Source organism: Herpailurus yagouaroundi, unplaced genomic scaffold (assembly GCF_014898765.1).
Source record: "Herpailurus yagouaroundi ecotype Mexico unplaced genomic scaffold, PumYag 28, whole genome shotgun sequence".
NCBI classification, from domain to species: domain Eukaryota; kingdom Metazoa; phylum Chordata; class Mammalia; order Carnivora; family Felidae; genus Herpailurus; species Herpailurus yagouaroundi.
Genome location: NW_024412376.1, coordinates 164,643,626 through 164,670,962, shown reverse-complemented (window position 1 = coordinate 164,670,962; position 27,337 = coordinate 164,643,626). Strand labels below are relative to the sequence as shown.

General features: G+C 50.4%; 1 protein-coding gene across 4 annotated transcripts in view; it reads right to left on the bottom strand.

Annotated features, from left to right (window-relative positions):
• TBC1D14 (TBC1 domain family member 14) overlaps window positions 1-27,337 on the bottom strand; it is a 99,250-nt gene that overhangs the window by 51,445 nt on the left and 20,468 nt on the right. For 3 of the 4 annotated variants that reach the window (XM_040488506.1, XM_040488515.1, XM_040488525.1), the window contains exon 2: window positions 9,854-9,974. In XM_040488506.1, the coding sequence (XP_040344440.1) occupies window positions 9,854-9,974 (121 nt within the window). Of the gene's footprint in view, window positions 1-9,853; window positions 9,975-21,229; window positions 21,382-27,337 lie in introns of those variants that run through there. The other variant, XM_040488531.1, reaches the window with a different exon arrangement.

Here is a 27,337-nt window from a genome sequence, read left to right as displayed (position 1 = left end):
TCTGAGCTCTGCACTGAGCCCGGCACAGAGTTCGATCCCATGACCGTGAGATCATAACTTGAGCCAATGTCGAGTCAGATGCTTAACCGACGGAGCCACCCAGGCACCCCTTACAGCTCTATCAGTTTCAAGACGTGCCATCTTCCAGCCACCACTGCCACAACCGAAATGCAGAACCATTCCATTAACCTCAAAACCTTCTCCCTGCTCCTCCCTGGTAGTCATCCCCTATGCCATCCCTGGCACTAAGCTTTTATGTTTGTCACACCTAGAGTCCTACAGCACGTAAACTTTTGAGACTAAATTCCTACACTCAGATAATACTCCTGACATTCCCCCAAGACTGTTGGTACAGATTACACCGACTGATTTTTTTTTAAACGTGTTTGTTTATTTACTTTTGAGAGAGAGAGAGAGCGCGCATGTGTGCTCGAGCATGAGCAAGGGAAGGGCAGAGAGAAGGACACAGAGAATCCGAAGCAGGCTCCAGGCTCTGAGCTGTCAGCACAGAACCCGACACAGGGCCTGAACCCACAAACAGTGAGATCACGACCTGAGCCGAATTCAGAGGCTTAACCGACTGAACCACCAGGCGCCACACAGTGGCTGATTTTCAAATGCTAAACCAGCCTTGCATTCCTGGCACAAATGCTGCTTACGTGTATTGCCCTTTCTTTTTTTTTTTAAAGTCTTAGCGAATTCAACATGCTAATGCTATGTTGAGGATTACGTGTGTCTGCATGAGGGATACTGGTCGCCAATTCGCTTTTTTTGTACTGCACTTGTCTGGTTTTGGTATCAGGGTAATACCAGCCTCATAAACGGAGTCAGGAGGTAGTCTCTCTAAAATTGGTGTTATTTTCCTTTAAATATTGGTAGAATTCACCAATGAAACTCTCTGGGCTTGGAGATTTCTTGTTTAGAAGGTTTTTCACTACAATTTCCGTTTCTTTAATAATCAGGGGATGATTCAGGTCATCTATTCATCCTAGAGGAGTTTTGGCAATTTGTGATTTTCAAAGAAATGGCCCATTTCGTCTAAGTTACCAAGTTTATGAATGTGGAATCATCCATGCATTCTCATTATCGTTTTAATCTCTGCAAGGGAGGGTCTGTAGTCATATCCCCTTTCTCACTTGTGGTGGTGATTTGCTTCACCTGTCAATTTTATCAGTTTGATCAATTTTGTTCATCATTTCAAAGAACCTGCTTTCGGTTTCACTATTATTGTTTGGTTTTCAATTTCATTGATTTCTATTCTTATGTTTTATTACTTCCTCCCTTTTGCTTGCTTTGAGTTTATTTGCTCCTTTTATGGTTTTTAAAGTAGAAAATCAGATTACTGATGAGAGAACTTTGTTTTCTAATAAGCGTTTTAGTGCTATAAATTTCCCTCTAAGCATCATATCCCACAAAGTTTTAGATGTTCTATTTTCGTTCAAAATATTTCCTTTTTTTTTTTTTTTCCTTCTAACTCTTTGTGACTTCCTCATTGTCCCATGATTTGTTTAGGTGTGTTTCTCATTTAATTTCCAAGCTTTTGGGAAGGTTCTTGCTATCTGTGTGTCACTGCTTTACGATCTGATTCCACTGTGGTTAGAGAACACGTTTTGTATAACTGTAATCCTTTCAGATTTATGGTTTCTTTTTCAACCCAGGTTACGGTCTCTCTTGGTGAATGTCGCGTGCACGCTTGTCAAAAACGTGCGCTGTGCTCTCACGGGGGGCTGGCGTGTTCAACAAACGTCGGTCAGTCCTTCGGTGTCCTGGCTGATTCTCTCAACGGCCTATCAATCACTGTCTAGACAGGAGGGTCGACGTGCCAGTAACGACGGAGGATTTGTGCACCTGTCTCAGATCTGCCTGTCTCTGCATCATGCATTCTGCAGCTGCCGCCGGTGCACACACGTTCGGAATCATTCTGTCTTCGCTGGGGAACGTCCTGCCTGATCGCTGGGAACCTTCTCTGCTCTGAAGTGTACTTTTTCTTATGTTACTCTATCTACTCCGTCTTCGTCCTGATTAGTGTTTTCATGGTATACCTTTCCCATCCATTCAGTTTAGCCTACGTATTTTATATTTGAAGTGACTTTCCCGTGGACAACACATATTTGGGTCCTTTTCATTTTTTTTCATCCGTCCTGACAACCTGTCAGGATTGGGTATTCAGACATACAACTGGTGCATTCAAACCATTTATAGGAACATAATGACTGACATGCTTCCGTTTATCATCTTATCTAGATTTTTCCTTCCTCTATTTCCTCTTTCCTGCCTTGATTTCATTTTTTAAACTCTTTTTAGAACTCCATTTTAATTCGTGGTGTTTTTAACTCTCTGTTTGTATAGTTTGGTGGTTGATCTAGGGATTATCATGCATATCTCATTTTTTACAATCTTACCACCGTATCCCCTTCTGTATCTACAAACATTGAAAACCCAGACAAAGTCATAGTTCTTGCTCTCACTCAAACACATTTCAAAGAGCTCACTAGAACGGCGGTCTATCGCACCTACCTAGACCCCCACATCCAGCTCTTCTTCCGAATGTTCCAAGGGATGTTCCAAGTCTCCTTCCGGTGCAATGACCCTCCCATCTGAAAAACTTCCTGTAGCAATTCACTCAGATCTGCCGGCAACAAATCCCCTACTTTGCCTTCATCTGCTTTATCCCACCCTCATTCCCGCAGGGTATTTGTGCCCAGTATGGGATTTGGGACTGATGGCTCTTCTTCTCCAGTACTACCTTTCCTCTGGCTGCTTGTAAGACGTTTTTATCTTTTTTTTCTTTAATATTTATTTATTTTGAGAGAGAGACAGAGAGCGTGAGCACAGAATGGGCAGAGAGAGAGGGAGACACAGAATCCAAAGCAGGCTCCAGGCTCTGAGCTGTCAGCACAGAGCCCGACGCGGGGCTCGAACTCCTGAACCGTGAGATCATGACCTGAGCCGAAGTCGGACGCTCAACTGACTGAGCCACCCAGGCGCCCCCAGACTTTTTGTCTTTATTTTTCAGCAATTTGGTTATGACGTGTCTGGGCACGGGCTTCTGTGGCTTTCTCCTGTCTGGAGTTCACTGAACCCCTCTCCCCAAATCTGTAGGTTTATCTCTTTTGTCAGATTTAGGACACCCTAAGCCATTATTTAGTCCAAATGTTTCTCTGCACCCCACGTTTCTCCTCTCCTTCTGAAACACCAACAGCACAAATGTTAGACCTTTTAGTGCTACCCCACATGCCTCTAAGACTCTGTTCTATTCCCCCTTTTTCCTCTGTACTGTTCAGATGGAATCAAGTCTGTGGATCTATCTCAGCGTTTACTCCTCTTTCCTTTACTATCTTCATCCTGCTACTGAGCCTATCCGGTTAGTTTATTTCAGTTCCTGTATTTTTCATTCAAAAGTTCTACACAGTTCCTCCTTCTATTTTCAAATTCTTTACTGATACTTTCTACCTTCCTATTTCAAGAATGTTCCCCTCTTATTGACTGATTGATTGATTGATTGATTGGAGTATTTTCACAATGGCTGCTTTAAAGTCTTTGCTGGATAATCCCAACAAGTGTGCTACCTTGGCAGTAATGTGTATTAACTGTCTTTCCAATGGGACAGCAGATTTTCCTAGTTGTTGATATGCTGAGGACGTCGGAATGGCATTCTAGACATCTTGACTATTGCATTACAAGACTCTGGGTCTCGTCCAAACCCTCTGGAGAATGTTCGTATTTCTGTTTTAATAGGCAGTTGACCTGGTTGGATTCCACTCCCACATTCCAACCGGCTCCAGAGTCAGCTGACTTGCCAAAGCCTTTCCAGCGCCTGTTGGCTATACCCCACACGTGCACCGCCCAGTGGCCAGTGTGGAACCTGTGTGCTGGTCTATTCCAAAGTTCAGTTCTCAAAGTCCACAGTTGCCAGTTAGAGGCGGATCCATGCATCTACGACTTGGGGGTCAGCCCAGGAGTTCCTAACAACCTCGAAGGTCACTTTCCCGAACTCCTCCTCTCTACGATGTCCCCAGAACTTGCTGATTCCCCGGGTGGCCCCTTTTCTAGGTTCTCTAATCACACACCTCCCACATCTGTGTGCACCTTGGGCCAAAGGTAGGAGGAGAGAGAACAGGGCATCAGGGGTTTGCCCCACCTCCTGGGAACAGTTTCCTGTAATCAGGTTCCCTTACTGAGAGTTTCAGGCGCCTGCCGGCCAGTTTCTACTGCCAAGAAACTGAGTGGGGGATGGGATGAGAGAAAGCAGAGAAAAGGAAAAAATGAAAAGTAGGGTCTCTGCATTCTGAGTGTTAGAGTACCCGCTCCTCATCCAGAACTAGACAGCCTTTCTTAGTGCTCTCTCTGTCCACATTAACGCTCGTCTCTGGGTTTTAGGATACCTTGAGTTCAGGGTGGGGAATCTCCGAGGGGGGAAAATCAATCTCAGAGGGGGGTTAAGTCAATCAATTCAGCAGTACTGTGAATTGTGGCCCTCTTCCCCGATCCACCTGCCACGGTTTACTTTTCAGAATGCTGAAAAGGCTGCTCTATGTATATGTTCAAGTTTCATAGCTGCATTCGTCAGAAGAGACAGGTTAGACTTAGAGCACACTTCCTCCGTACGGAGAACTGAGACCTGCTCATGCTTGCAAACTGCCTCGAACCTACTTTCCAAAGGCACAAGGGATGCTGCAAACGAAGGAGGTGTTCTCACTGTCGTTTTAGACTGATCTGTAGGCCCATCACCAGTCACCTGCCCGGACCATCCAGCCTTATCTTCTCTGCAGTTTGGGATGATGTAGGTTTTTCTGACTACTTCACAGAACCCAGAGGTGAGGAGAAGGGATATCACTTTAAGCTGTTCTGGATCTGCCTTCTTCTGGGATTCTCTCTTTGACATCTAAGAGCTGGCTTGAAATTCCAGAAGGCCGTCCAAGATGTTCCAGGTGATACAAGCCCAAATACGTGCATGCTTCTTTGCTCACATGACATCTTTTATCCAGGACACTAAAGCCCACACACCGTACCCCTCACCGTAATCCCTGCCTGTCGGTAGCTGCCTCGGAGCCCAGACAGGACATTTCCTGACAGTGGTGCCGATGCCTCAAGTCTGTATACCCAGGGTTACGTCTAAAAGACTCACAAACTTTGCTCTAAAGCGTCCCCAGATGTGTGCAGTCCCCATTTCCAACAGCTCAGGCAACTGAGGGACAGTAAAGCACATCCGTGTCGCACCAGGCTGACTGCACCAGATCATCTGAACCCCCAGCAGGTCACAGCCCTCAAAGCCGGCCGCACCGACAGAGTGCAAACATCAGCAAAACGGCAGTCAGACGGGAGGAGGGGTGAGAGGGGAGAGGGGAGAGAGGTCAAGAACAACTGTCAAGTTCAGACCTGAAAAAGAAGGCGAAGTCTGCCATTTTCCAAAATGGGGAAAGATGCAAGAAGAAGAAGCCCAACAAGACAGGAACCAGAAAGCAAGAGTGCAGCCCGGACTTGTTAGCCAGGTGGCTGTCAGACATCCAGTGGAGCACCCAGCAGGCAGCTAGACGCGGAAGTTCAGGGAAGAGGCCCCGCCGGGAACAAAGGTGGGGGCTGCCAGTGGAGGCGCGATATTTAAAGCCTGGAGTCCCGCTGAGATCTCCTCCTGGGTGGCCAGGGACAGAGCAGCACCTGAAGGGGGCCTCCACTATCTGGAGGGCACCCGGGGGGGGGAACTGCAAAGGGGGGAGAATGTGGTGACCTTGAAGTCAAGGTCAGAAAGGCTCCCAAGGAGCAGGGGAGAGGCTGATGGGACAAGGGCTGAGGAACGCCCCTTGGACCGGGGAACCGGCAGTCGCCCTGAAAACCCAGTGGTGCAGAAATTGCACGACGCTCACCACAGCTGCGACTACCTGCAGTTACTCTGCTCCAATCTGTTTTTGCCTGATTTAAGGCAAGCCAAGTTCCAAGCAAGGCGGAGGCCAAGGAAGTCTTGCCCTTCACTGTAATTCCAGGAAGGACCCCCACGGTGGCTCAAATATGTGGAACAAAGGACCATGGAAGCCAAGGAGGAAGGTCCCTCTTTATCCGGGAAGCAAAGGATACACTGGCCCAGCACTGCCCAGGGGGCCAATCTGGCCGGGCCCTGCCCCGCACACACCCAATGACGGGAGGCCCGAAGGCAGCTATCTTCGGGTCCCTTCTCCTGGCTTTATTCTCGGGGCCTCTCCAGTTCACCGGCGGTTGCCACAGCTGGTGGGCACTTGCTGTGCCCCGGCCCCAGTTTCTTCAGCGGGTCTGTGGGGGGAAGGCCTGAGAACTCGTGTTTCTAACAAACGCCCAGATGATGATCATGTCCCCCCGGGCACCATGCTTTGAGACACACTGGTTTAGTGTGATTCTCGTAGCGATCCTTGGTCATTTTTGTTCCCCTACTTAGAAATCATAATGTAAGCTGAGAGACAATGACTTTTCAAAATCCTTCTGAAGTTTGAAAAGATAACTGAAAGTAACATTTCAACATGTCCTAAAAATGGCAGCTATGTCTGCGTCAGGCTCAAGCGAAGGGAATCTGGCCCAGGTACAACGAAGTCACGTGTGTCCCACGTGCCCCGGGGCAAACCACGAGCAGCCCTGACCACCCCGCTGGACCTCTTTCTGAATTAAACGTCACAACAGCCACTCCTCAAGTACTCACTCTGGGCCACTCCTGGTACAAAAACGGTCCACGTACATCATCTCTGAATTTATAACAACCCCGTGAGGAGGAACCACAGTGCCCATTCTGCAGATGAGAAAACCAGGAAGTAACTGCCCACAGTTACGGATAAGAAGAGGGGATGCTGGAAATCAGACCCACGTCTGCAAGCCCAGAGATCTTGGCGGGCATACACACCTGTCCCCCGGGCTCCACCGGGATGCCTTGAGGCACGACGCCGGCCCAAGGGCTTGTGTGCTCCCGGCGCAAGACCTGGCTCAACACGGTGCGGTGTCTGCGCACGCGAGTGAAGGGACCTGCGGAGGCCTCAGGCTCACCCTCCCGCACGGTGTCCTGTTTCCTGTTGTTCAAGGTGGACTTGTCCCAGGAAAGAGACGACAGTATCAGTAAACGCTCTCCAGCACCTACGACATTCAATACCGTTCTGAGCACCGGAGGTACATTCACACATTTCGTCCTCACCCCTCCGAGGCTGGTCCGGTTATTCTCCAAATTTCAGAGAGGACGAAGATGGGGCTCAGGAGGTTAAGGGACTTGCCCACACAGACAAACGGTGGCCGAGCTGGGATACGGACTCTGACAGTCTGCCTCCAAAGTCTAGGGTCTTACAGCACCACGCGATGGCGCTTCTCTCCGGTAATAAAAACACTCCAAAGAGAAGGTGAGGAGGAACCGGAGTTTCCCACCCCTGGCACCGTCCGGCATCACGGGCCTCGGCAGCCGGCGCCGGCTCTGGGCTCTCTAAAGCGTGTGGGTGGACATCTGTGGCAGCCGCCAGCTGCTGTACCCCCACGACAGCAGGTACCCGGCCCTGGATCCCTGTGAGGGCTGGCCAGCCCGGGGCAGGAGGGCCGGAGACACAAAGCACGAGCAAACAGGACACGGGCAGGATTGTATGACCCTTGCCGGTACAATTACATCCTTTATTATTGATGGTTGAAGCCAGACGGTCCTCGTCCCTGCGGTATTGGGTTGCCACATAATTAGTGGACCTAGTCACTCCAGTTCACAGAAATCCTTTAGGTTCAAGAACATAATCCATGTCCACCTTTAAAAAAAAAAAAAAAAAAGTACGACAAAGAAAACAAAGAAATTCAAACATGATGTGAGTGACAGTAAGAGTCACGGGAAAATCTCCCTAGGATAATGGTTACTTTTTTCAAAGTGTGGATCTCTTTAAAAATTCTTAAACAGCTTGGCCATTTCGTTTCTAAGAAATTTATGGCAGAGCTTTGCACACAGACTCCTCAAATTTTAATTGTGTGCTATTGTAATAAGCCTACGCAAGGAGCGCTTCAGACTCCAAATGTAACAACCCATAAAAATGAATTCCAACACCGAAGTACTTCGCGAGCCTCCTGGGTCCAGACGACCGCTCTGGGGAACGTCAGACAACATTCAGAACAAATTTAGTTTGCCGAGGCTTTCACAAAATGAAATAGGCGCACATCCACCGCGTGGCTGGGGCCAGAGCCCCGGGATGTGCTCCCCGCCTCGCCCCACACGCCGCACCGCTGTACCTAACACGTCTAATACTCAAAGGGGCCGTCCTCTGCAACCGCGCAAGCGCCACTCCGGGCCAGCCCAACTTCCCCTCCTCTGGACCAGTCCAGGAGCCACATTCTTGCCAGGGTGACGCCATCACGGCTCACACGAGTAAAACCCTCCAGGGACATCACCTCACGCGGGCCCCACAGACAGCCCCTCTCACTGCTCCCTGGGCCCGGGCTGCCACTGACCCTTAGCACAGGCCGCCCCCACTGCCTGCGGCCCCTTCCCTGCCGAGGCAGAGGAGCAGCAAGGGCCCTGGGGCTGGGTTCCGGCCCTGCCCAAGTCACTGAGCCTGTCTAAGTGCTCCTTCCGTGAAATGAGGACGGTAATAGTACCTTCTTGGGAAGACGGTTACGAGTCTTAGATGAACCAGACACCCAAGTGCTGACTCATCTGAAACCAGCACACAACAATCGCTCATGATCCCTGTTGTTAATAACTCCGTCACACCTTTGACCTCAGGCCGTGCCCCTGCCCCCACACACACCCATCCTGCTCCTTTCCATACCCGCCCTGGAGTCCTCTCCTCACCAGAGGGGTGCTCTCCAGCACGGTGCTGTGTGAGCTCTGTAAGCCCAGGGCCACGCACGAGGCCCGGCACTCACTAGGTCCTCCAAAGTATTTAGCAGGGGCGCCTGGGGGGGGTCTGTCCGTTAAGCGTCTGACTTCGGCTCAGGTCATGAACTCATGGTTCGTGGGTTCGAGCCCCTTGTCAGGCTCTGTGCTGACAGCTCAGAGCCTGGAGCCTGCTTCGGATTCTGTGTCTCCCTCTCTCTCTGCCCCCGCCCTGCGCGCTCAGTCTCTCTCGCTCTCAAAAATAAATAAACGTTTAGAGAAAAAAAGTATTTACTAAGCAACTGCCAATGGACACAAAACCGAGGCTGGAGGGGTCGGCCTGCCGGGGACAGTGTCACAGCACCGGCAAACGGCAGAGGTAAGGATGGCTGGGACTCGGAGCCCTGGAGAAGACGCAGGCTGTCACAGTCAGAACTTCCAAGGCCACAGAGGCCCCCGGCCCCGCTGAGTCTGGGCACGAACCTTCTTTGCAAAGACAAGCACATGTCTCCAGCCGCTGGCATCGCCCCCTGCTCGGGGACGGAGGCAGCCTGGCGGTGATGAGCCGTCACAGGCCTGGCCTGGCCCCTGAACCCTGTGCCCTCCCCACCTCAGACAAGTAGGCAGCCTGTGAGCCAGCAAGGGGAAGGGGATCATCCTACAGCCTGGGTGAACAATGGCCCTCGCATTCCTGGCCAAATCAGCACCGGAAGGATTGAGCTCCAAGAAACCCATGGGATCAGAGGGCAAGAACGCTTTAGTATCAAACATCATTAACACACCTCTGACAACAAACACATTTACAACTCTTGCTGGAAAAACTGATCAAATTGGGTTATAAAGATCTAGAGCCCCGCTACCTCTTTCCTATACGCATGCTGTGAGCTACAGGAAATGAAAAAGGCTAAAGTCATCAACATTCTGAAGACAGACTTACATTTTAGGAACTTGGCATGCAGATTAACACAGTTTTCCAATTTCAAAGCCTCAATAAAGGCCATTTTTACAAGGTTCATAAATATATGCTAATAACATGTTTCTGTGTTTTTATATCTTGTATACCTTTTGCATTTTCTTTGAATCTTTCTGAGCATTCTCTCGGAGTGGTACTTTTCCAAATAACTTCCATCCCAAGTCATTCTGTCTGTCAAGTCTTGCATTCTGTTTTCTAGCAAGCAAATTCCTACAGGAAGAAAATAAGAGGGTTAGGAAACTTCTGGGCATTTACAAAAATACCAGGACAACGAGTCACTCTTGAATGAACACAAGTAGACTTTCCTTTGAAACAACAATGTGATGAACCACAAGCTTTAATTCTTCAGATGTGATTTTTCACGTAAGACACAGAATTACGCAGCAAGGGAAAATCCCTTAAGCCACAAATAAGTTTTTTGTTGTTCCACTGTTACAGGTACAAATTCTAGAACTTAAAGTAAGGAAACACCTCATACTATAACAAAGTCTATAACAAAAGTGACCTTTAAAGTCAGACGGTACTGAATTGAAACTTGGCTTCAACACTCACTAGCTGTGTAACTCTGACCAGTACATTAACCTTTCTAAGCTTGTTTCCTTATGTTTAACAAGGGTCTTTGCGGGAATTAGAATTACAGGTACACAATCAGTGCTTAAGAAATAAGAGCTGCTAGGGGTGCCCTGGGGGGCTCAGTCAGCTCAGTGTCCGACTCTGGATTTTGGCTCAGGTCACGATCTCACGGTTCGTGAGACAGAGCCCCATGTTGGGCTCTGTGCTAACAGCGTGGAGCCTGCTTGGGATTCTCTCTTCCTTTCTCTGACCCTCTCCTGCTCATGCCCCTTACTCTCTCTGTCTCTCAAAATAAATAACCTTTAAAAAAATAAGAAAGAAATTATATTAAGTCAGAGCTGCTTTAATAATTAACCTGTAGCTCAGTTTAAATTACCTATGGGGGGCACCTGGTTGGCTCGGTTGGTGGAGCACACACCTCTCAATCTTGGGGTTGTGAGTTTGAGCCCCACCTTGCGCACGGAGCCTACTTAAAATTAATTATCTATAAGGTAAATTTATATCGCCTATTTATAGTCTCCACATATAACGAAAAGAAAGCCACTCAAGAGAGAGTCCAAGGTCTTCCATCCCAACAACATGTAAACAGGTCCCAAATAACACAAATAAATCCCAAACGGTAGTACAAAATAAACTACGTTCTGGAAGGCCCATTCATTCAAAACACATGGTTTCCAGGGCTCACTGGAAAGTAGAAGATGAACCCGCAGCAGCTCGTGTGCTAGAAAGTAAGGAAGTGCTGAAAGAAATATAGGGGGGACACATCTGAAGGGAACGGCAGCCAGCTTGAAACAAGGGCTCCCACTGGCTACATCTGGAGCAATCTAACCATCAAGATAAATGATGAGAGCAAGGGACTATAGTCGCTTGAGTGAAACAAAAATCCAAGCACCCACATGGATACAAACAAGAGGAGGAGGAGGGAAAAATGTGCTGAACAAGCCCAGGAAGACTGATGGAGGCAGGAGAGGAGGGATGGGGGCGAACCCGGTAGCTGACAGCGGCAGGAGGAAGAGGGTTTCCAAAGGGCTTGAAAGTATCTCCCACAGATTACGTGTGAATTACAAAGGCAACCCTCCTCAGGCAAGTGCTCGCAGCCGCATTCCCAATGTCAGAGGAGACAGCACAGGCCCGCGGCTCCGATGTGCCCAGAACAGCACACCATATGGATGGAGGGAGGCAGGCAGACAGATAATCAATCAGAGAAGATCCCTGAAACAACCAACAACATGTGAATGCGGACCGCGGACTAAGAAACAGCACAGGGTTGATGTTGCATTTCCCGACCTTACAACTGCACAGTCGGTGGTTATGTGAGAGAATGCTCTTGTTCTTAGGGGATATACAGATATATTGAGGGGGAGACAGGCATGATGTCTCCAGCTGATTCTCTTAATGCTTTGAAGAAATACTTACTTGCTTATATGGCACATATACCACACTCACAGGACAGATAAAATGAAGTGAAACACAGAGTGTATCGAAGTAAAGAATGCATGCAAGTTCCCTGTGTTTTTCTTGCAACTTTTCAATACATTTGAAATCAGATCAAAATAGAGTCATGGGGCGTCTGGGTGGCTCATCAAGTGAGCATCCAGCTTCGGCTGAGGTCATGATCTCACAGTTCATGTGAGTCCCATGTCAGGCTCCCTGCGGTCAACGTGGAGTCTCCCTCTCTCTCTGCCCCTCCCCTACTTGTGCACACGCACTCGCTCTCAAAAATAAAGCATTAAAAAAATAAAGTTATGAACACTTTCAGAAAAGGAAACAAATGGTCTCACTGTCTTCTCTTCTGTTGTGGTTACAATAGAATCCATTTCAGAAACCGTTTCATAGCCCAAGGCAATTCTATACATACCTTTATAATAAGAAAGAAACTTTGGTTAAAAAGAAAGAAAGAAACTCTGGGCTATCCCCAGGCCCAGCCTGTGTACCGCCTAAGACAGCCATTGGTGAAACACACACGGTTCAAACCGAGCTAAAATGTCAGGCACCCAGAAGGACACTAAGAGCCTGGGCATCCAGAATTCGGTTCACTAACAGCTGACATTTTGCTAAAGAGGAGTTGCCTCTGGAGAAGGGGACTGGGCACAAGGGACTAACGGTGAGGAACCCCAATGCACCTGGAAGGGGAGGGGACAGGAGTGAGGGCTACACCTCCTGATGAACCTCAACCCTATTGCGGAGGGACGCATGTCAGTGAGGGTCTAGAGGGACAAGGAACGGAATAGAGAACCCCACAGAAGCGACTGGGCATCTGTGCTCCGGGAGGCGGAATGTAAATGTGGTCCTGGTCACAGAGACGGGGCCAGCAGGGGCAAGAGGAACAGAAACATTGGTTTTTCCGTCCACTGGACAACGATGTAAATCTGTACAAATGTAGTGCAGATGAAACTTACCAAAATCATGATTCATGACAGACCATGACTTATCAAAGGCATCTTTGGCTGTATTATTTTTTGTGGATGAGAGCTGAGGACCTCGGAACGGACAGGAATCCCTCCCTAGCTTCAGCTGTGTGTGTCACTGGCACAGGTAACAGGTGCCTCTTGCTCCCCTTTCAGGTCGGTGGGTCATCGGAAGGCTGGCATGGATCTGGCTGTTGGGCCCAGGAGGCCACATGGAACCGAGGACCTGCCTCCTCCCATCATGTGACCAAACCCCACTCCCGTGCAGGTGCAGTGAGAGAACTCAGATGGGGCAGGGAGAGCCCAGTAGCCCTGACGGTTCCCTTTAACCCTGTGCGGTCCTCCTAACCCAGAGGCGCCCTTGGGAAGACACAGCCGTGGATCCCTCAGGCTGTCCCTTCACGAGCCCTGTGCCATAGCGAGTTAGCAGAAGCCCTGGCCCTCAGACAGCCTAAGCGCTCTCATGTAGTGGAGTAGACAGTGGCCATAGCCAGTATCTGTGACACCTCACCAGAGGGCAGAACACATGGACTGCTTGATTCAAGCTTCCTCAAATCCACCTGTCCCACCACCATCTTCGGGAAGTACTCCCGTCCGTCCTGGTTCTGCAGAACCTCTGGACTCACTCTGCAAAGCCGACCCAGACCGGCTGCCGCCCGTCCAACCTCCGGGCCTGGGCTCCCACGGAAGCTATTTCCACAGCACCCACCCTGCTGCTCTGTGCCTGTCGGGTGCACACCCTCTCTCCACACACCTGTCTCTAGGGGTGCGGGCTGTGGGGGGGGCAGGGCAGAGTCACCTCTGCATCCCCAGAATTCTATCCAGCACGCAGGAGGCGCTCTATACAAATGGGGCAGCCGCATGTGCAGGGGAGGCAGGTGCAGAGCTATGAGGAGGCAGAATGGGACCTCAGCCCATCACCCTCCAACCTGGGGCCCGTGGAGTGAACCACCTCCGAGGGCGGCAGTGATGCCTAAGTGCAAGCTTCCACACACGCTCCAGGTGAAGGGCAAGTCCAGACAAATCAAGGCCCAGGACTAAGAACTAAACAGAGATAAGCTCTGAGCAGGGTTAAGAGAATGCCCTGAAAGAAGGGGCCGTGGAAGATGGGGGGGGGGGGGGGAAGCGGTGAGGGGTTGCTGGGAGAGGAGGGAGGAGGGGCGGAACAGAACACCACAATCTGCTCCCAGGCCAGAGCCCTCCTGGGGGGCAGCCAGCAGCTGTGCACGAAGACTGAGGGCAGCGCCCGGAGCACTGTTCCAAGCCTGACGCAGAGCCAGTCACGGAGACTCCCTTTGTTTTGCATGCCCAGTAGAGGGCCCTTTGCCCCAGGGCTCGAATCCTTTGCGAAGGAAGAAGCATTCACTCTACTGGCAACATCAAGGACCTCAGCTGTCGACCTCAATCCAGTCTCTGAAGGGCAGAAACAACACCAAAATGGGCCAGACTCTCACCTGAGCCGGAAGGGAATCAAATCAGCAAGGGCCAATAAACAACCAGTGGGTCCTCAATCCGCAGGGCACGATGACACGGTCTAACCAAAGCTGTCGGCATCGGGGTTCCCTGAGAGCCACCCGGGCTCCGGATGCTGAAGCCTGCCCCACCCACCCGCACCTGTCACCCACAGGCACCCACGTGGGGGCGGGCACGGCTTTCCTCCTGACTAGCCCCTTCCTCCAGGATGCCCGCTCACATCCTGCAGCCGGCGGGAGGAGTAATGGCTGAAGGGGAAGCACCGAGGACTTGTCCACAAACGAGGTGAACCCCACTTCTAAGAGGCTGACGAGGGCCTTACAATCCTTCCTGAGCCTCGTCCCAGGAGCACCCCCGCAGGCAGGCGGCCAGAGCGGAGATCTCTCATTCATGCACTGAATTTTTCTGAGGGCCGCACCACAAGAGGCAGTCTTACTTGCTTGGAAACCCTCAGTCTCTCCCCAGGTTAGCTCCAAAGCTCTCACCTGATTTGGCAAGGGTCTGGCCCCTCTTCCCAGTCCTCCTCCTTGGGTCATTCGGGGCCGCGCACACATCCGGGCAGGCACACGGCCTGTCACCCCACCCCACCCCCCAGTGTGTTTGCCCCACCCTTTCTTCGGGTGTCCCTGGAGCACAGGACCAAGATCCATCAAGCCCTGGGCCCCTGCAGAACTCCCGCTGCATCTACCATGATGCTCCAGAAATCTCTCCGCCACACAGTGGGCCCAGATGGATGGCACCAGCCCTGTCCCCCAAATCCCTTCAATGGCTTCCACCTGTTTGTGGCACCATGGCACATGTCGTTCCCCCAACCCTCAAAGTGCTCTTGAAAGAGGAGACGTGAGGGCTTGCCCCCCAGGCGCGTTTCAAGGGTCAAACAAGGCGAGGACCTCACAGGCCTGGCCTACTGTATCACACACACTCGGTTCACATTCACGACAACAGCAGCTGTTGTCACCATCATCACCATGTGGCGTTTCTCCATTAGGGGACTGACAGCACTGTCCTCCAGCTCAATCCCCTTCAGCCGAGCTAACGCTCTGCACCCTAAAGGCATTAGAGAGGGGGACAGATGAGAGGCGAGGTTTACAGGAATGGTGGGCTGAGGGAAGGTGACCCAGCAGGGGCTGGCCCCACCAGGGATCTGTTGATAATGCCTATCCTATCCGGACACATTTTCCAACAATGCTGAAGAGGCCTCCGGAAATACACTTTGGGGCTGTCCGTGACTAAGCCACGCCCAACTACAAGGGAAAAGACTAATGCTAAGAGCCTGCAGGAAGCAAAAGAAAAGACCCTTGGGCAGGAAAAGGGAGCCAGGGTTTGAATGGGGCATCTCCCCCAGGCTGGAACAATCGTTCTTTTCATTTCAACAGGTTAACAACTCAGAGGAAGAGACATGGGACACCCATGACAAAGTAACGCTAAAAACAATGGCGTGTTAATTTCTGCCTGTCAGCTCTCCTGCCTGCTGTGCAGTGCCACCCACAAGTGAGGGGCATCATCAGTAGCAGGGGCAAGATCAGGCACGGACACAGGTATAACTGGGACGAGATGGACTATCAGGACCTGGTCATCACCAAGACCAGTCGGGCACGGCTTTATGCAGACTCTGACCGGTGCTCCCTTTCCTCCGACTCCCCCACACTATAAGCCACAGGATCCTTCCTTCGCCAGGCTTGTCCAGTGCCTTATCACGTGGCCTATAGTGCTTATACTTCCCAGGCAGGAAGTAGAGGGAGCTGACATGTGACAAGGGCCAAAGCGGGGCGAGTGGGGAAACATACAACCTGGAGACCTGAACGCCCCACGCCTCCGGACAGAGGGGTCAGGCCCTCACCGCCCAGGACGGGCCACCAGCCACACAGGCTGCTGAACACATGACAAATGTGCGTGTCATTGCGCCGAAATGCGCCAGCTGGGACGGAGTGTTCTTCAAAGTGTCAAAAAAGACCGAAAACTACCCAGGGGTTCATGACGTGTCCATATACATCAGTAAGAAGGGTCAGGGGATAGCCTGGCTGGCTCCGTTGGTAGAGCATGTGATTCCCGATCTTGGGGTCATGAGTTCGAGCCCACACTGGGTGTAGAGATTACTTAAATACATCAAGCCTTTTTTTTAAAAAAAGGGGGCCAGGGCCATTTTTTTGAAGGGCCAACAACTATTCGTCGTTAAAGGCATAAAGCGAAGCACGTAACAGCGTAAAGCACGCCGCACAGTACGTGCACCTGAGTTGCTCGTACCAGCACAGACTACCTCTGGGAGAAGACGGAAATGGGCATTCTGTGCTCCTGCAACAGCTTACCCGGTGGCACAGTGCAGACACAAAACTCTTCACCACACACTCTACTGCACTTTCTGGATTTTGTACCGTGCAAGCATATCGCCTATTGGAGAAAGTTAACAGGGGCGCCTGGGTGGCTCAGACGGTTAAGCATCCAACTCAGGTTTCAGCTCAGGTCGTGATCTCACAGTTTGTGAGTCTGAGCCCCATGTCAGGCTCTGCACTGACGGTGTGGAGCCTGCTTGGAGTTCTCTCTTTCTCCCTCTGTCTCTGCCCCTCCCCTGCTCACACACACTCCCTCTCTCAAAAATAAATGAACTTAAAAAAAAAAAAAAAAAAAAGGAAGAAAAAAGTTCATATATAAAGAAGCCGTTGCTAAATTAGGGATTTCTGCCAATAACAAAGGAAGCGAGGGGTGCCTGGCTGGCTCAGTCGGTGGGGCGTGCAACTCTTATCTCGGGGGTGGTATGTTCCAACCCCATGCCGGGTGTAGAGATGACTAAAAAACAGAAAAAGAGAAAATTAGTGCTTCTGCACCACCCCCACCCCCATCTTCCAAATCAGGAAGGCTTTATCAAACCCCAAAACAGTGCCCGATTTTTCTGCCCGTCCCTAGTAAGGCTAGGTGGCGAGTGCCAGGAGCCCCTGCTGTGTCGGGTGGCAAGTGCCCTAACCAACAAAAAGCTGGAGAGCAAGTGAAACGGCCAGTGATGCTGCACTGGTACAAACAATAAAACACTTAGAGAAGAGAAGTGAAACCGTATGGAGCCGCACCTGGGAAGGCACTGGCGGCTCAGCCCGCGTGGCTCATGCACCCGCTCTGCCCTGTGCTTCACGACCCCAGCCGTGAGCCAGAGCAGTGAGCACGACACAAGCGTCCCAAGGAGAACGGCCTACCTCCTACAAGTTAGGTAAGTTCCTAAGGTCGCCCACCAGGGACTCAGACCCCCGCCCTTCCAGGCCTCCGCAGTCCAGCGCAGCCTCCGACCACACAGCCGAGAACTCTGGAAGGGCACACAGCCAGCCCTGTGGTCAGCAGGGCCGTGCACACACACTGCCGTCCACTCCCAGACCTCATACAGACCAGCAAGGCTGCAGGGACATGCGCACAGGAACACGACAGAACGGCTGAAAGGCAACTGCCACCAAGGGGCCACAGGCGTACCTGCGGTCCCGTCACGCTGACCTGACCACCCTGCTCCAGCAACTTCAGGCAGAGGCAGAACGGGGGCCTTCCTGGTGAGAGGCCCCCAAATCTGAACCCCAGGTTCCCAGCATGGGCAGCTCAGGTGCTTATCTGCTCCAAGAAAACTGCAAGGTGGGACATAACTTTGTTATCACCTATTCCTGGCTGAGAAGTGATGCACAGGAGGCTACAAGGGGCCTAGCTGTGGCTCCAATCGGGGCTCCCCACCCCACCCAACCCCCCCCAGCCTCAGGGCCCCACCTCCCACCCCACTGCCCACCGCACCCTCCATCCCCACCCCCTACCCTCAAGACCACACCCCCCCACCAAAGCAGCAAAGGCCCAGGGCCTCATGGTTTTCATCTGTAAATGGAGATAACAAGTCTGGGGAGAACTAAGTGAAATAACACACAACTCATCGGGGCAGGTGTGTGTGCAGGGGCCACAAGGAGAGGTGACACGCTGGGAGCCTGTGTTTTCTGCCTGCACAGAGTTTTCCAGCTGGAAATATTTATCAGCATTTTTAAATATCGACAAATCAAAGAAAAACCTGGGCTACTGGCTTCTCCTGACATACCGTAAGAGCTGGCCACACGGGCACGTGTTCCCGCACGACAACCAGCCAGAGCTAAGCTGTGGGTTCATCTGGGCCGTGCTCCACCTGGTCCTCCACTGCCCACACATCAGGACACCTGCCACTGCAGCGTCCCCCCTCTCAGCCACCTGCAGGGCCAGATCCCAGTTTTAAGGGGCCTTGAAGCTTATTCATTTGGGGGAATCTTCTAGACATAAAAAAAAAAAATGTTTAGTTATGAACACAAAATTAGGCAGACGTGAGGAGTCCTGAAAGTCAAGGTCAAGCATCATTAACATCATAATTCTAACACTGTCCTTTTGGCTTCGGAAACCTGGGACGTGCTTCCATGTGAGGACACTCCAGTGAGGACTTTTTTAATGTTAATTTATTTTTTTTTAATTTTTTTTTTCAACGTTTATTTATTTTTGGGACAGAGAGAGACAGAGCATGAACGGGGGAGGGGCAGAGAGAGAGGGAGACACAGAATCGGAAACAGGCTCTGAGCCATCAGCCCAGAGCCCGACGCGGGGCTCGAACTCACGGACCGCGAGATCACGAGATCCCGCGAGATCGCGAGATCGTGACCTAGCTGAAGTCGGACGCTTAACCGACTGCGCCACCCAGGCGCCCCGTAATGTTAATTTATTTTTGAGAGAGGGCGCACAAGCAGGAAGGGGGATGGGAGGAGGGACAGAGGATCCGAAGCGGGCTCTGCACTGACAGCAGAGAGCCCGACACGGGGCTCGAACTCACCAACCCTGAGATCCTGACCTGAGCCGAAGTCCGACACTTACCTGACTGAGCCACTCAGGTGCCCCCCCAGCAAGGACTTCCATCCAAAGTTCCATCTCTCCATTTTTCGACAAGAGACCGTATAGTCCAAGGACAGACCCCCTTTCTTCTTAAATGGCGTGGGGCTGAGGTGGTGCCTTTCAGCCCCGCCCCCACTAACTTTCAGACATTACTGAAGTCAAAATAAGGTGATTCCAGGAACAATCTAGAATGCTAGCTGACAGACAAGATTAGGTGCTGGATCTGGGTCCCTGGACCAGTGTATTTCAGAGCACGTGAAGTGTGTGCTGAGGGCAGCACCCAGAGCCAGGGCCCTACCTGGTGTAAGCACTCAAATGTCTTGCACGAGAGTTACCAACTTGTTCCTTTATGTGTCTTCATCACAGAATGTAAAGTCCACGAGGGTGAGTCCCATCTCTTGCGTTTACTGTGGTGCCTCTAGGGCCTAGAACAGTTCCTGGCATACAGGAAAACATGTTTATCGAATGCACGCTTTTTGGAGGAATTTTCAGAAAGAACACACAAGAATTATACCTGCCCATTTAAAACAGAGCAAGCCAGGGGGCGCCTGGGTGGCTCAGTCACTTAAGCATCCGACTTTGGCTCAGGTCACGATCTCACCTGTCTGTGAGTTCAGACCCCGCATCGGGCTCTGTGCAGACAGCTCAGAGCCTGGAGTCTGTCTCAGATTCTGGGTCTCCCTCTGCCCCTCCCTGGCTCCCACTCTGTCTCTGAAAAATGAACGAACCTTAAAAAAATGAAATGAAATGAAATGAAATGAAATGAAACAGAGGAAGCCAGCATGCAGAGAAGTTGGGGAGTCCTGCCCAGAGACACACAGAGCAACACGGAACCACGACTTGGACCCGAACATCCACGGCTGCTGCCCGGCAGCTGTCCACACTGCCCCAGAGGGTGGAGGACGGCGGGGGTGGAAGGGCGCAGCCCTGCCCGACCTGGAGGAGCAGGTTCCACGGGCCACAGACACTCAGCAGGGACTGCTCAAAACTCCTTGGAATCTTGGGAAATAAACCTCCAAAGTCCTCCTCCTTCAAGATACTGTGCATGTGAACTCCAGGTTGTAATTCGACGGTTCCCTGGGGCTTCTTGCTTTCTCCTTCCTTTGTGTCTGTTGTTGACAAGACATAACCAAAGCTTGTCCCAAAGTCCTCAGAAATCCACTAAAACACCGTCACGTTCCGTTCCCAGAACAGACGGGTATCTTCTCCACCATTTCCTGAATCACAACCACCCTTCACAGATCACCTGTCAGGTGCCCCGGACCGCGCCTGGCACGTCCCACATATTCTGCGTGAGAGATGGAACTCTGGAGGGAAGCCCTTGCTGGAGGGTCCTCACATGGAGGCACGACCCAGAAAGGGATCACAGTCCACCCACATGGCACAGACAGGAAACAGAGTCTCGGCGAGGCTAAGGAATTTGCTCCTGAAGGGACATCTAAATCCTGGTACTCCTCCGGGGTAGAGAAGGCAGAAACGGTAAATGATTCCTCCAAAGCCTATTTCTTACTTTTTTTTTTTTTTTCCCCAGATCTCCACCATCAGAAATCAACATGCCCCACTGCCACATCTATTTACACTGGGCCTCTGACTCCGCTCTGAAAACACAAGGGGAAAAGGCCAGCCCACTCAACTGTCACAGGCACACAGGACACAAAACCGCATCCTACAAACCCAACCTCCTGTGTGATAAAACCCCATCTGCCCTACAGGAACTATGAGGCGACTGAGACAGACACTGAGGTGTTCTTACTGTGGCCAAACAGCAGGCCCAAAGCTCCTAGTCGCACACACAGTCACAAGTACCCGAGAGCCAGAAATATTCAGCGTCTCTCTTCCTTCAGAAAAGGTTAGCCAAGGAGCCTCTGATGTTATCAAGTGGATCCCTAAAACCGGAGGGAACAGCCAACACGGGAGTGCAGCGAGCATCAGACAGCACGCGCGCACACACCCGGGCCCCCGGCTCCCGGGGCACGCAGGCCCTCCTTGGAGCCTCGGGACCACACCCCTTCGAAACTGAGAAACAACTCTGCCCAACGGGGCAGGGGTGCTGAATCACGCCAAAACCTACAGACGTGGCAAAATCCGAGCTCCAGGTAGGCCTGCGGTGACAAAAGCAAAAGCAAGAGGGGCGAGACTGCAACCACGAACCTGTCCACGAACAGCAGCGCGGGGGAGACAGCCATCGCGTCTACTGGAGCCACACGCCTCCGAAAGGCCAGCCCCACAAGTGCAGACTGCTCCCGGGCGACATTCCCGGAGCCGGGAGCCGGAGCCACAGTCCCAGGGAGGCACCCGGGGCGCCCTTCCGGGCCCTGCAGCACAGTCTGGAAGGTTAAGGCACGCAGGGCAGGACGGGCGGACCAGCTGGGAGGGCAGAGGGCGGGGGCGGGGGCGGGCAGGGCTCTGACTCCGAACTAGTCACAGGGAGGGAGGAGGGCGGGCAGTCGGGGAAGGAAAGCCCGTGTGACCAGGTGGGTTCCCAGGGGGCCCTCGCATCTCTGCAGAGACCACAGCCACCCCTGCCAGGGGAGGCCAACTGGCCACAGGACCCAGAGGCATCTCTGACTGAGAAATAAAGCGAAATCCCCATTTGGAACAACCGCGAGCGTCTCCTGTGTGCCCGACCTGGTACTTTGCGGAAGAAGCCATCGGGTATTCAGGTGAGTTCCAACACTGTCGCATAAGTTCCTGTCAAAAACTTGCATTAGAACCATCACTAGGGGGGCGCCTGGGTGGCGCAGTCGGTTAAGTGTCCGACTTCAGCCAGGTCACGATCTTGCGGTCCGTGAGTTCGAGCCCCGCGTCAGGCCCTGGGCTGATGGCTCAGAGCCTGGAGCCTGTATCCGATTCTGTGTCTCCCTCTCTCTCTGCCCCTTCCCCGTTCATGCTCTGTCTCTCTCTGTCCCAAAAATAAATAAACATTGAAAAAAAATTAAAAAAAAAAAAAAAAAAAGAACCATCACTAGGGGCGCCTGGGTGGCTCAGTCGGTTAAGTGTCCGACTGTGGCTCAGGTCATGATCTCACGGTTTGTGGGTTCAAGCCCCGCGTCAGGCTCTGTGTGGCCAGCTCAGAGCCTGGAGCCTGCTTCGGATTCTGTGTCTCCCTCTCTCTCTGCCTCTCTCCCGCTCACACTCTGTCAAAAATAAAAACATTTTTTAAAAAAGTGTTTTTAAAAGAACCATCACTAGATGGGGGCACCTGGCTGCTCGGTCAGTAGAGCCTGGGACTCTTGATCTCGGGGTTCTAAGTTGGAGCCCCATGTTGGGTGTGGAAATTACTTAAAAAAAAATCTTAAAGGAAAAAAAAGTGCCATCACTAGAGTAGTCTCCCACCTTCATGACTCCAAATACCATTAGGTATAAAAAAAGGACAAGCTCTAACTAACAACTTCAAGGTCAACAAAAATGATCTACTCTAAACCCACAAGAAGTGACACAGGTAGGCTCTCCCTTGGGGCATCATTAAGCCTCACTCGATCATGTGCCAACATTAACCCAAGGTAAAAAGTCCTCCACACGCCCCAGCCAGGGTCCTCCGTCTAATGATCAGCCCTGCCAGTGTGTTTGTGTGTTCACAACTGCACAAGAAATGTCTGACTAGAGAGAGTCAATAGATGGCCATCTCCAGCAAGAGGAGGTGGTGAGGGGCAAAGAGAGAAATTTTACTCTCACTTTGCGAACTTCTGTTATTGCTGGGTGGCTCAGTCATTAAGCATCTGACTTGGCTGGGCTCACATCACGATCTCACGGGTCATGAGTTCGAGCCCCACTTCGGACGCACTCGAGCCCTGCTTCGGGCGAACATGAGCCCCACTTTGGGCGAGCCCCGTTTCTCTCTCTCTCTGCCCCTTGCTCACTTGCACCTTCTCTCCGCCTTTGTCAAAAACAAACACACAAAACACCAATTTCTGTTACTGCTTTAAAAATCCCAAATGAGCATGTGTTACTTTTGCAACCAAAAAGAAAAAGGAGACAGACGATGGAATCTGAGAGGCAACCCGGCGCTGGACTGGTCCTGAGTGCTGAGTCTGCTGGGCTCCGGGAATGAAAGCCCTGCCCCAGCGCAGCTGGTGGCGGGGAGGTGCTGTCTAAGGAATGGGCTCTAGCCATGGATCCCACAGCGGGGACCCAGACCAGAGGCAGGCCTGGGAACGAGCTGGAAACAAATTCTTGAGCCCCCTGCCCCCTGCACCAACTGAATCACACTCTGGGATATAAAGCCCAGCAAGCCCTGTTTGAATGAGCCCCCCGTGTGGCTCCGATGCTCACGCGTTTGAGAAGGACTGTTCGGACTATGTTTACACACTTCAAACTCCTGCTACCTTGCTGGAAACTTCTGGTCCATTCCTCCCTACCACAGGAGTGGAGTCCACATCTGCTGGTCCGGCTCGGGAGTTACCGATCACTCCTCCAGCTGCCACAGGGACACGATAGTCGAAGTCCCTCCCCTTCCTTCCTTCCCTCAGGTTCACTCCCAGGACTCTCTGCGCTCCCCTGCACCAGCGTCCTACAGCTGCACCTGCCCACATCCCTCCTAATTCTTCCCCCACCTGCACCACTCAGGCTTTACCCACTACACCTCAGCAAAACAAACAAACAAAATCCAAAAATATCTATATTTTAGGGGCGCCTTGGTGGCTCAGTCGGTTAAGCGTCCGACTTTGGCTCAGGTCACGATCTCGCGGTATGTGGGTTCGAGCCCCGTGTCGGGCTCTGTGCTGACTGCTCAGAGCCCGGAGCCTGTTTCAGATTCTGTGTCCCCTCTCTCTCTGACCCTCCCCCATTCATGCTCTGTCTCTCTCTGTCTCAAAAATAAATAAACGTTAAAAAAAAATTTTTTTTTTCAAAAATATCTATATTTTAAAAACCCACAAAGAAAACTCAGGTCCAAATGGCCTCACTAGTGAATTCTTCCAAATATTTAAGAAGAAAGACACGAACTCTTTCAGAGAACAAACCTTTTATTCCACCCCCAACCCCCAAAGGAAATGTATTAACTAGGTCATTCAATAAACACATTTGTAAGCATCATTACCCAAGAAAAAATGTATTCAACTACACTTTCTGATGCCCCTAGAGGATCATTTGACATAAAGAGAGTGCGTGCGTGTGTGTGTGTGTATTTAAAAACTTCCCCCATGAAGGCCTTTTTTTTTTTTTTAAAGTTTATTTGTTTTGAGACAGAGAGAGAATCCCAATCAGGCTCCGTGCTGTCAGCACAAAGCCCGATGTGGGGCTCGATCTCATGAACCATGGGATCATGACCTGAGCCGAAATCAAGAGCTGGACACTTAACTGAGCCACCCAGGTGCCCTTTTTATTATTTTTTAAAATTCATACACAATAAAAGTGAGCTTTTTGGTGTACACTTCTATGAGTTGTAACACATCGGTAGGTTCATCCAACTACCAGAGAAAAATCTTATAGAAACTTTGAGAAACAGAACACTCAACCCATTTTAGAAAGCCAGCATAATCCTGATACCAAAACCTGACGAGGGCATTGAAAGAAAGCAAAAGTTACAGGTCACGCTCTAATGAATATAGACAGAAAAATCATAAAATATTAGCAAATCAAATCCAGGGACAGACATGAAAGGATGTATGCCATAAATAAGTTGGGATTTTTCCAAGAATGCAAATTTAGCTTACTTAACGTTAGAAAAATACAATGTTACTTATCCCAAACAAAATAAAGGAGAAAACACATATAATCATCAACAGATGCAGGCAAAAAAGCATTTGCTAAATAATGCAACACATTCATGACTTTTTTTTAAATCATAAAAACCAGGAATAAAAAGGAAACTTCCTTAACCTGATAAAAGGTATCTAATAAAAAGTATGGTGTCTGATGAGAGGTGTCCTAACAGCAAACATCACACTCCACGGGGAGATGGCGAGAGCTCTCCCAGAGACCAGGGCCCACACGGGGTTTCTGCCAACGCCACTCCAGTGCGGCACCGTATGGGAGATCCTACTCACGCGGTATGGAGAAAACAAAGGGAAAGGCGTAAGAATTGGAAGAAGTGAAGCTCATCCACAGACCACATCATTGTCTACAAAGAAGATCCAAAAGAATCCACAGATAAACTATTAGAATAACTCAACATAGCAAGACTGCAGGATTCAAGTTCTAAATACAAAATTAACTGCATTTCCAGCATTTATAAAATGGCATCCGTAAAACCATCAAAAATTTACACAGATCTTGGAATAAATTTAATGAAAGAAATGCAAGACCTTTACATTAAAAAAAAACAACTATAAAATATTGTGGAAAAATTACAGGAAATCAAAATAAATGGAGAAGATACCACATTCAGAGACAAGAAGCTTGCGCATAGGAAAAAACGATCAACAGATTCAATGTAATCGCGAAGAAGACTGCAGCTTTTGGGGAGCCTGGGGGGCTCAGTCGGTTAACCATCCAACTCTTGAGTTCAGCGCAGGTCACATGACCTCACAGTTTGTGAGACTGAGCCCGGAGTCGGGCTCTGTGCTGACCGCTCCAGACCTGCTTGGGATTCTCTCTCTCCCTCTCTCTCTACCCCTCCCCAATCCCTCCTCTCTTTCTCAGTAAATAAACTTTTAGAAAAATTTTTTCTAACTGCAGATTTTTTGGTGGTAATTGCCAAGCTGATTTTAAAATTTATATGGAAATCAAAAGTATGTAGAAGACTGAAAATAATCTTTTACTTTTTAAATTTCTTTTTAAAGGTTTATTTATTTATTTATTTTGAGAGAGACAGAGACAGCGTAAGCTGGGTAGGGAAGAGAGACAGGGAGACAGAGAATCCCAAGCAGGCTCCACACTGTCAGCACAGAGGCCGACACGGGGCTCAATCTCACAAACCGTGAGATCAGGACCTGAGCTGGAACCAAGAATCAGACTCTCAATCAGCTGAGCGCCCCACCCCCCACCCCCCTCGGCGCCCTGAGTCAAAATAATCTTAAAGAACAAAGAAGCAGAAGGACTCATTCTATCAGACAGCAAGACCTATTACATAGTTATTATTAGTGAGAAATGGAACATATATGGTCACCTGATTTATTTCAAAGGTTCAATGAGAAAGATGATGTTTATAGCAAATAACCAACACCTCACACTACAGAAAATGAATTCTGATGGATCATGGATCTAGTTGGAAACGGCAAAACAAGGCTTCTGGAAGAGAACAAAAAAATCTCTTAAACAAATACAAAAAGGCATTAACCATTAAATGAAAGATTCTGTCAGTTAGAATTCATTAAAATTAAGAACTTCTGTTCACTAAGAAAAAAAAACAAACATGAAGCGAATGAAAAGGTAAGCTAGAGTGTAGAATATATCTGCAACACATCTCGCAAAAGACTGTTACCCTGAATATATCAAGCATGCCTACAAGTCAATAAGACAACTGCAGGGGGCGCCTGGGTGGCCCATTCGGTTGAGCGCCCGACTTCGGCCCAGGTCATGATCTCGCAGTTTGTGAGCTCGAGCCCCGCGTCGGGCTCTACGTTGACAGCTCGGAGCCTGGAGCCTGCCTTGGATTCTGTGTCTCCCTCTCTCTCTGCACCCCCCTCCCCCCCCCGCGCTGCTCGCACTCTGCCTCTCTCATAAATAAACAAGCATTAAAAAAAATTAACAACAACAATAAAAAAGACAACTGTAGGCACTTCACAAAAGAAGATTCCAAATGGTCAGTAAAGTCTGAAAAGACGCACCCAACCCTTAGTCGTCAGGAAAATGCAAGTTAAAGCCGAACACGATGCCCTTTACCTAAACTCCTATTGCCAGAATGGCAAAACCAAAAACCGACAACACCGAATTCTGGAGAGGCGAGGCCGAGTGGCGCCCAGAACTCCTGCACCCTAGTCCGAGGATGTGCAAGGGCACTGCGGCACCACCGCCCTGGAAGAGCACTCAGCAGCGTCCGCTAAATCACCCCGGTACAGATGCAGCGAAACACATGAGCGAGAACGCTGTGACCAGCGTTCTCCCGACTTGTCAAAAGCGGAGCAGATCCAACGTCCCCCCGCAGAGAACATTCAGCGGTACATCTGTATACCCCGAAACTATCCACAACGAAAGAAAATGAACGCTGCCACACAATAACCCAGGTGAACGTCACACAAGGTTGAGCGAAGAAAGCCAGACACAAAGTATGTGCCATAGGACTCCAGTTAGCCAAAGTCCAAAAAAAAAAAAAAAGGGGGGGGACAACTAATCTACAGTGATAGAAGTCACAAGTCACAACAGCGGTTGCCCTTGGGG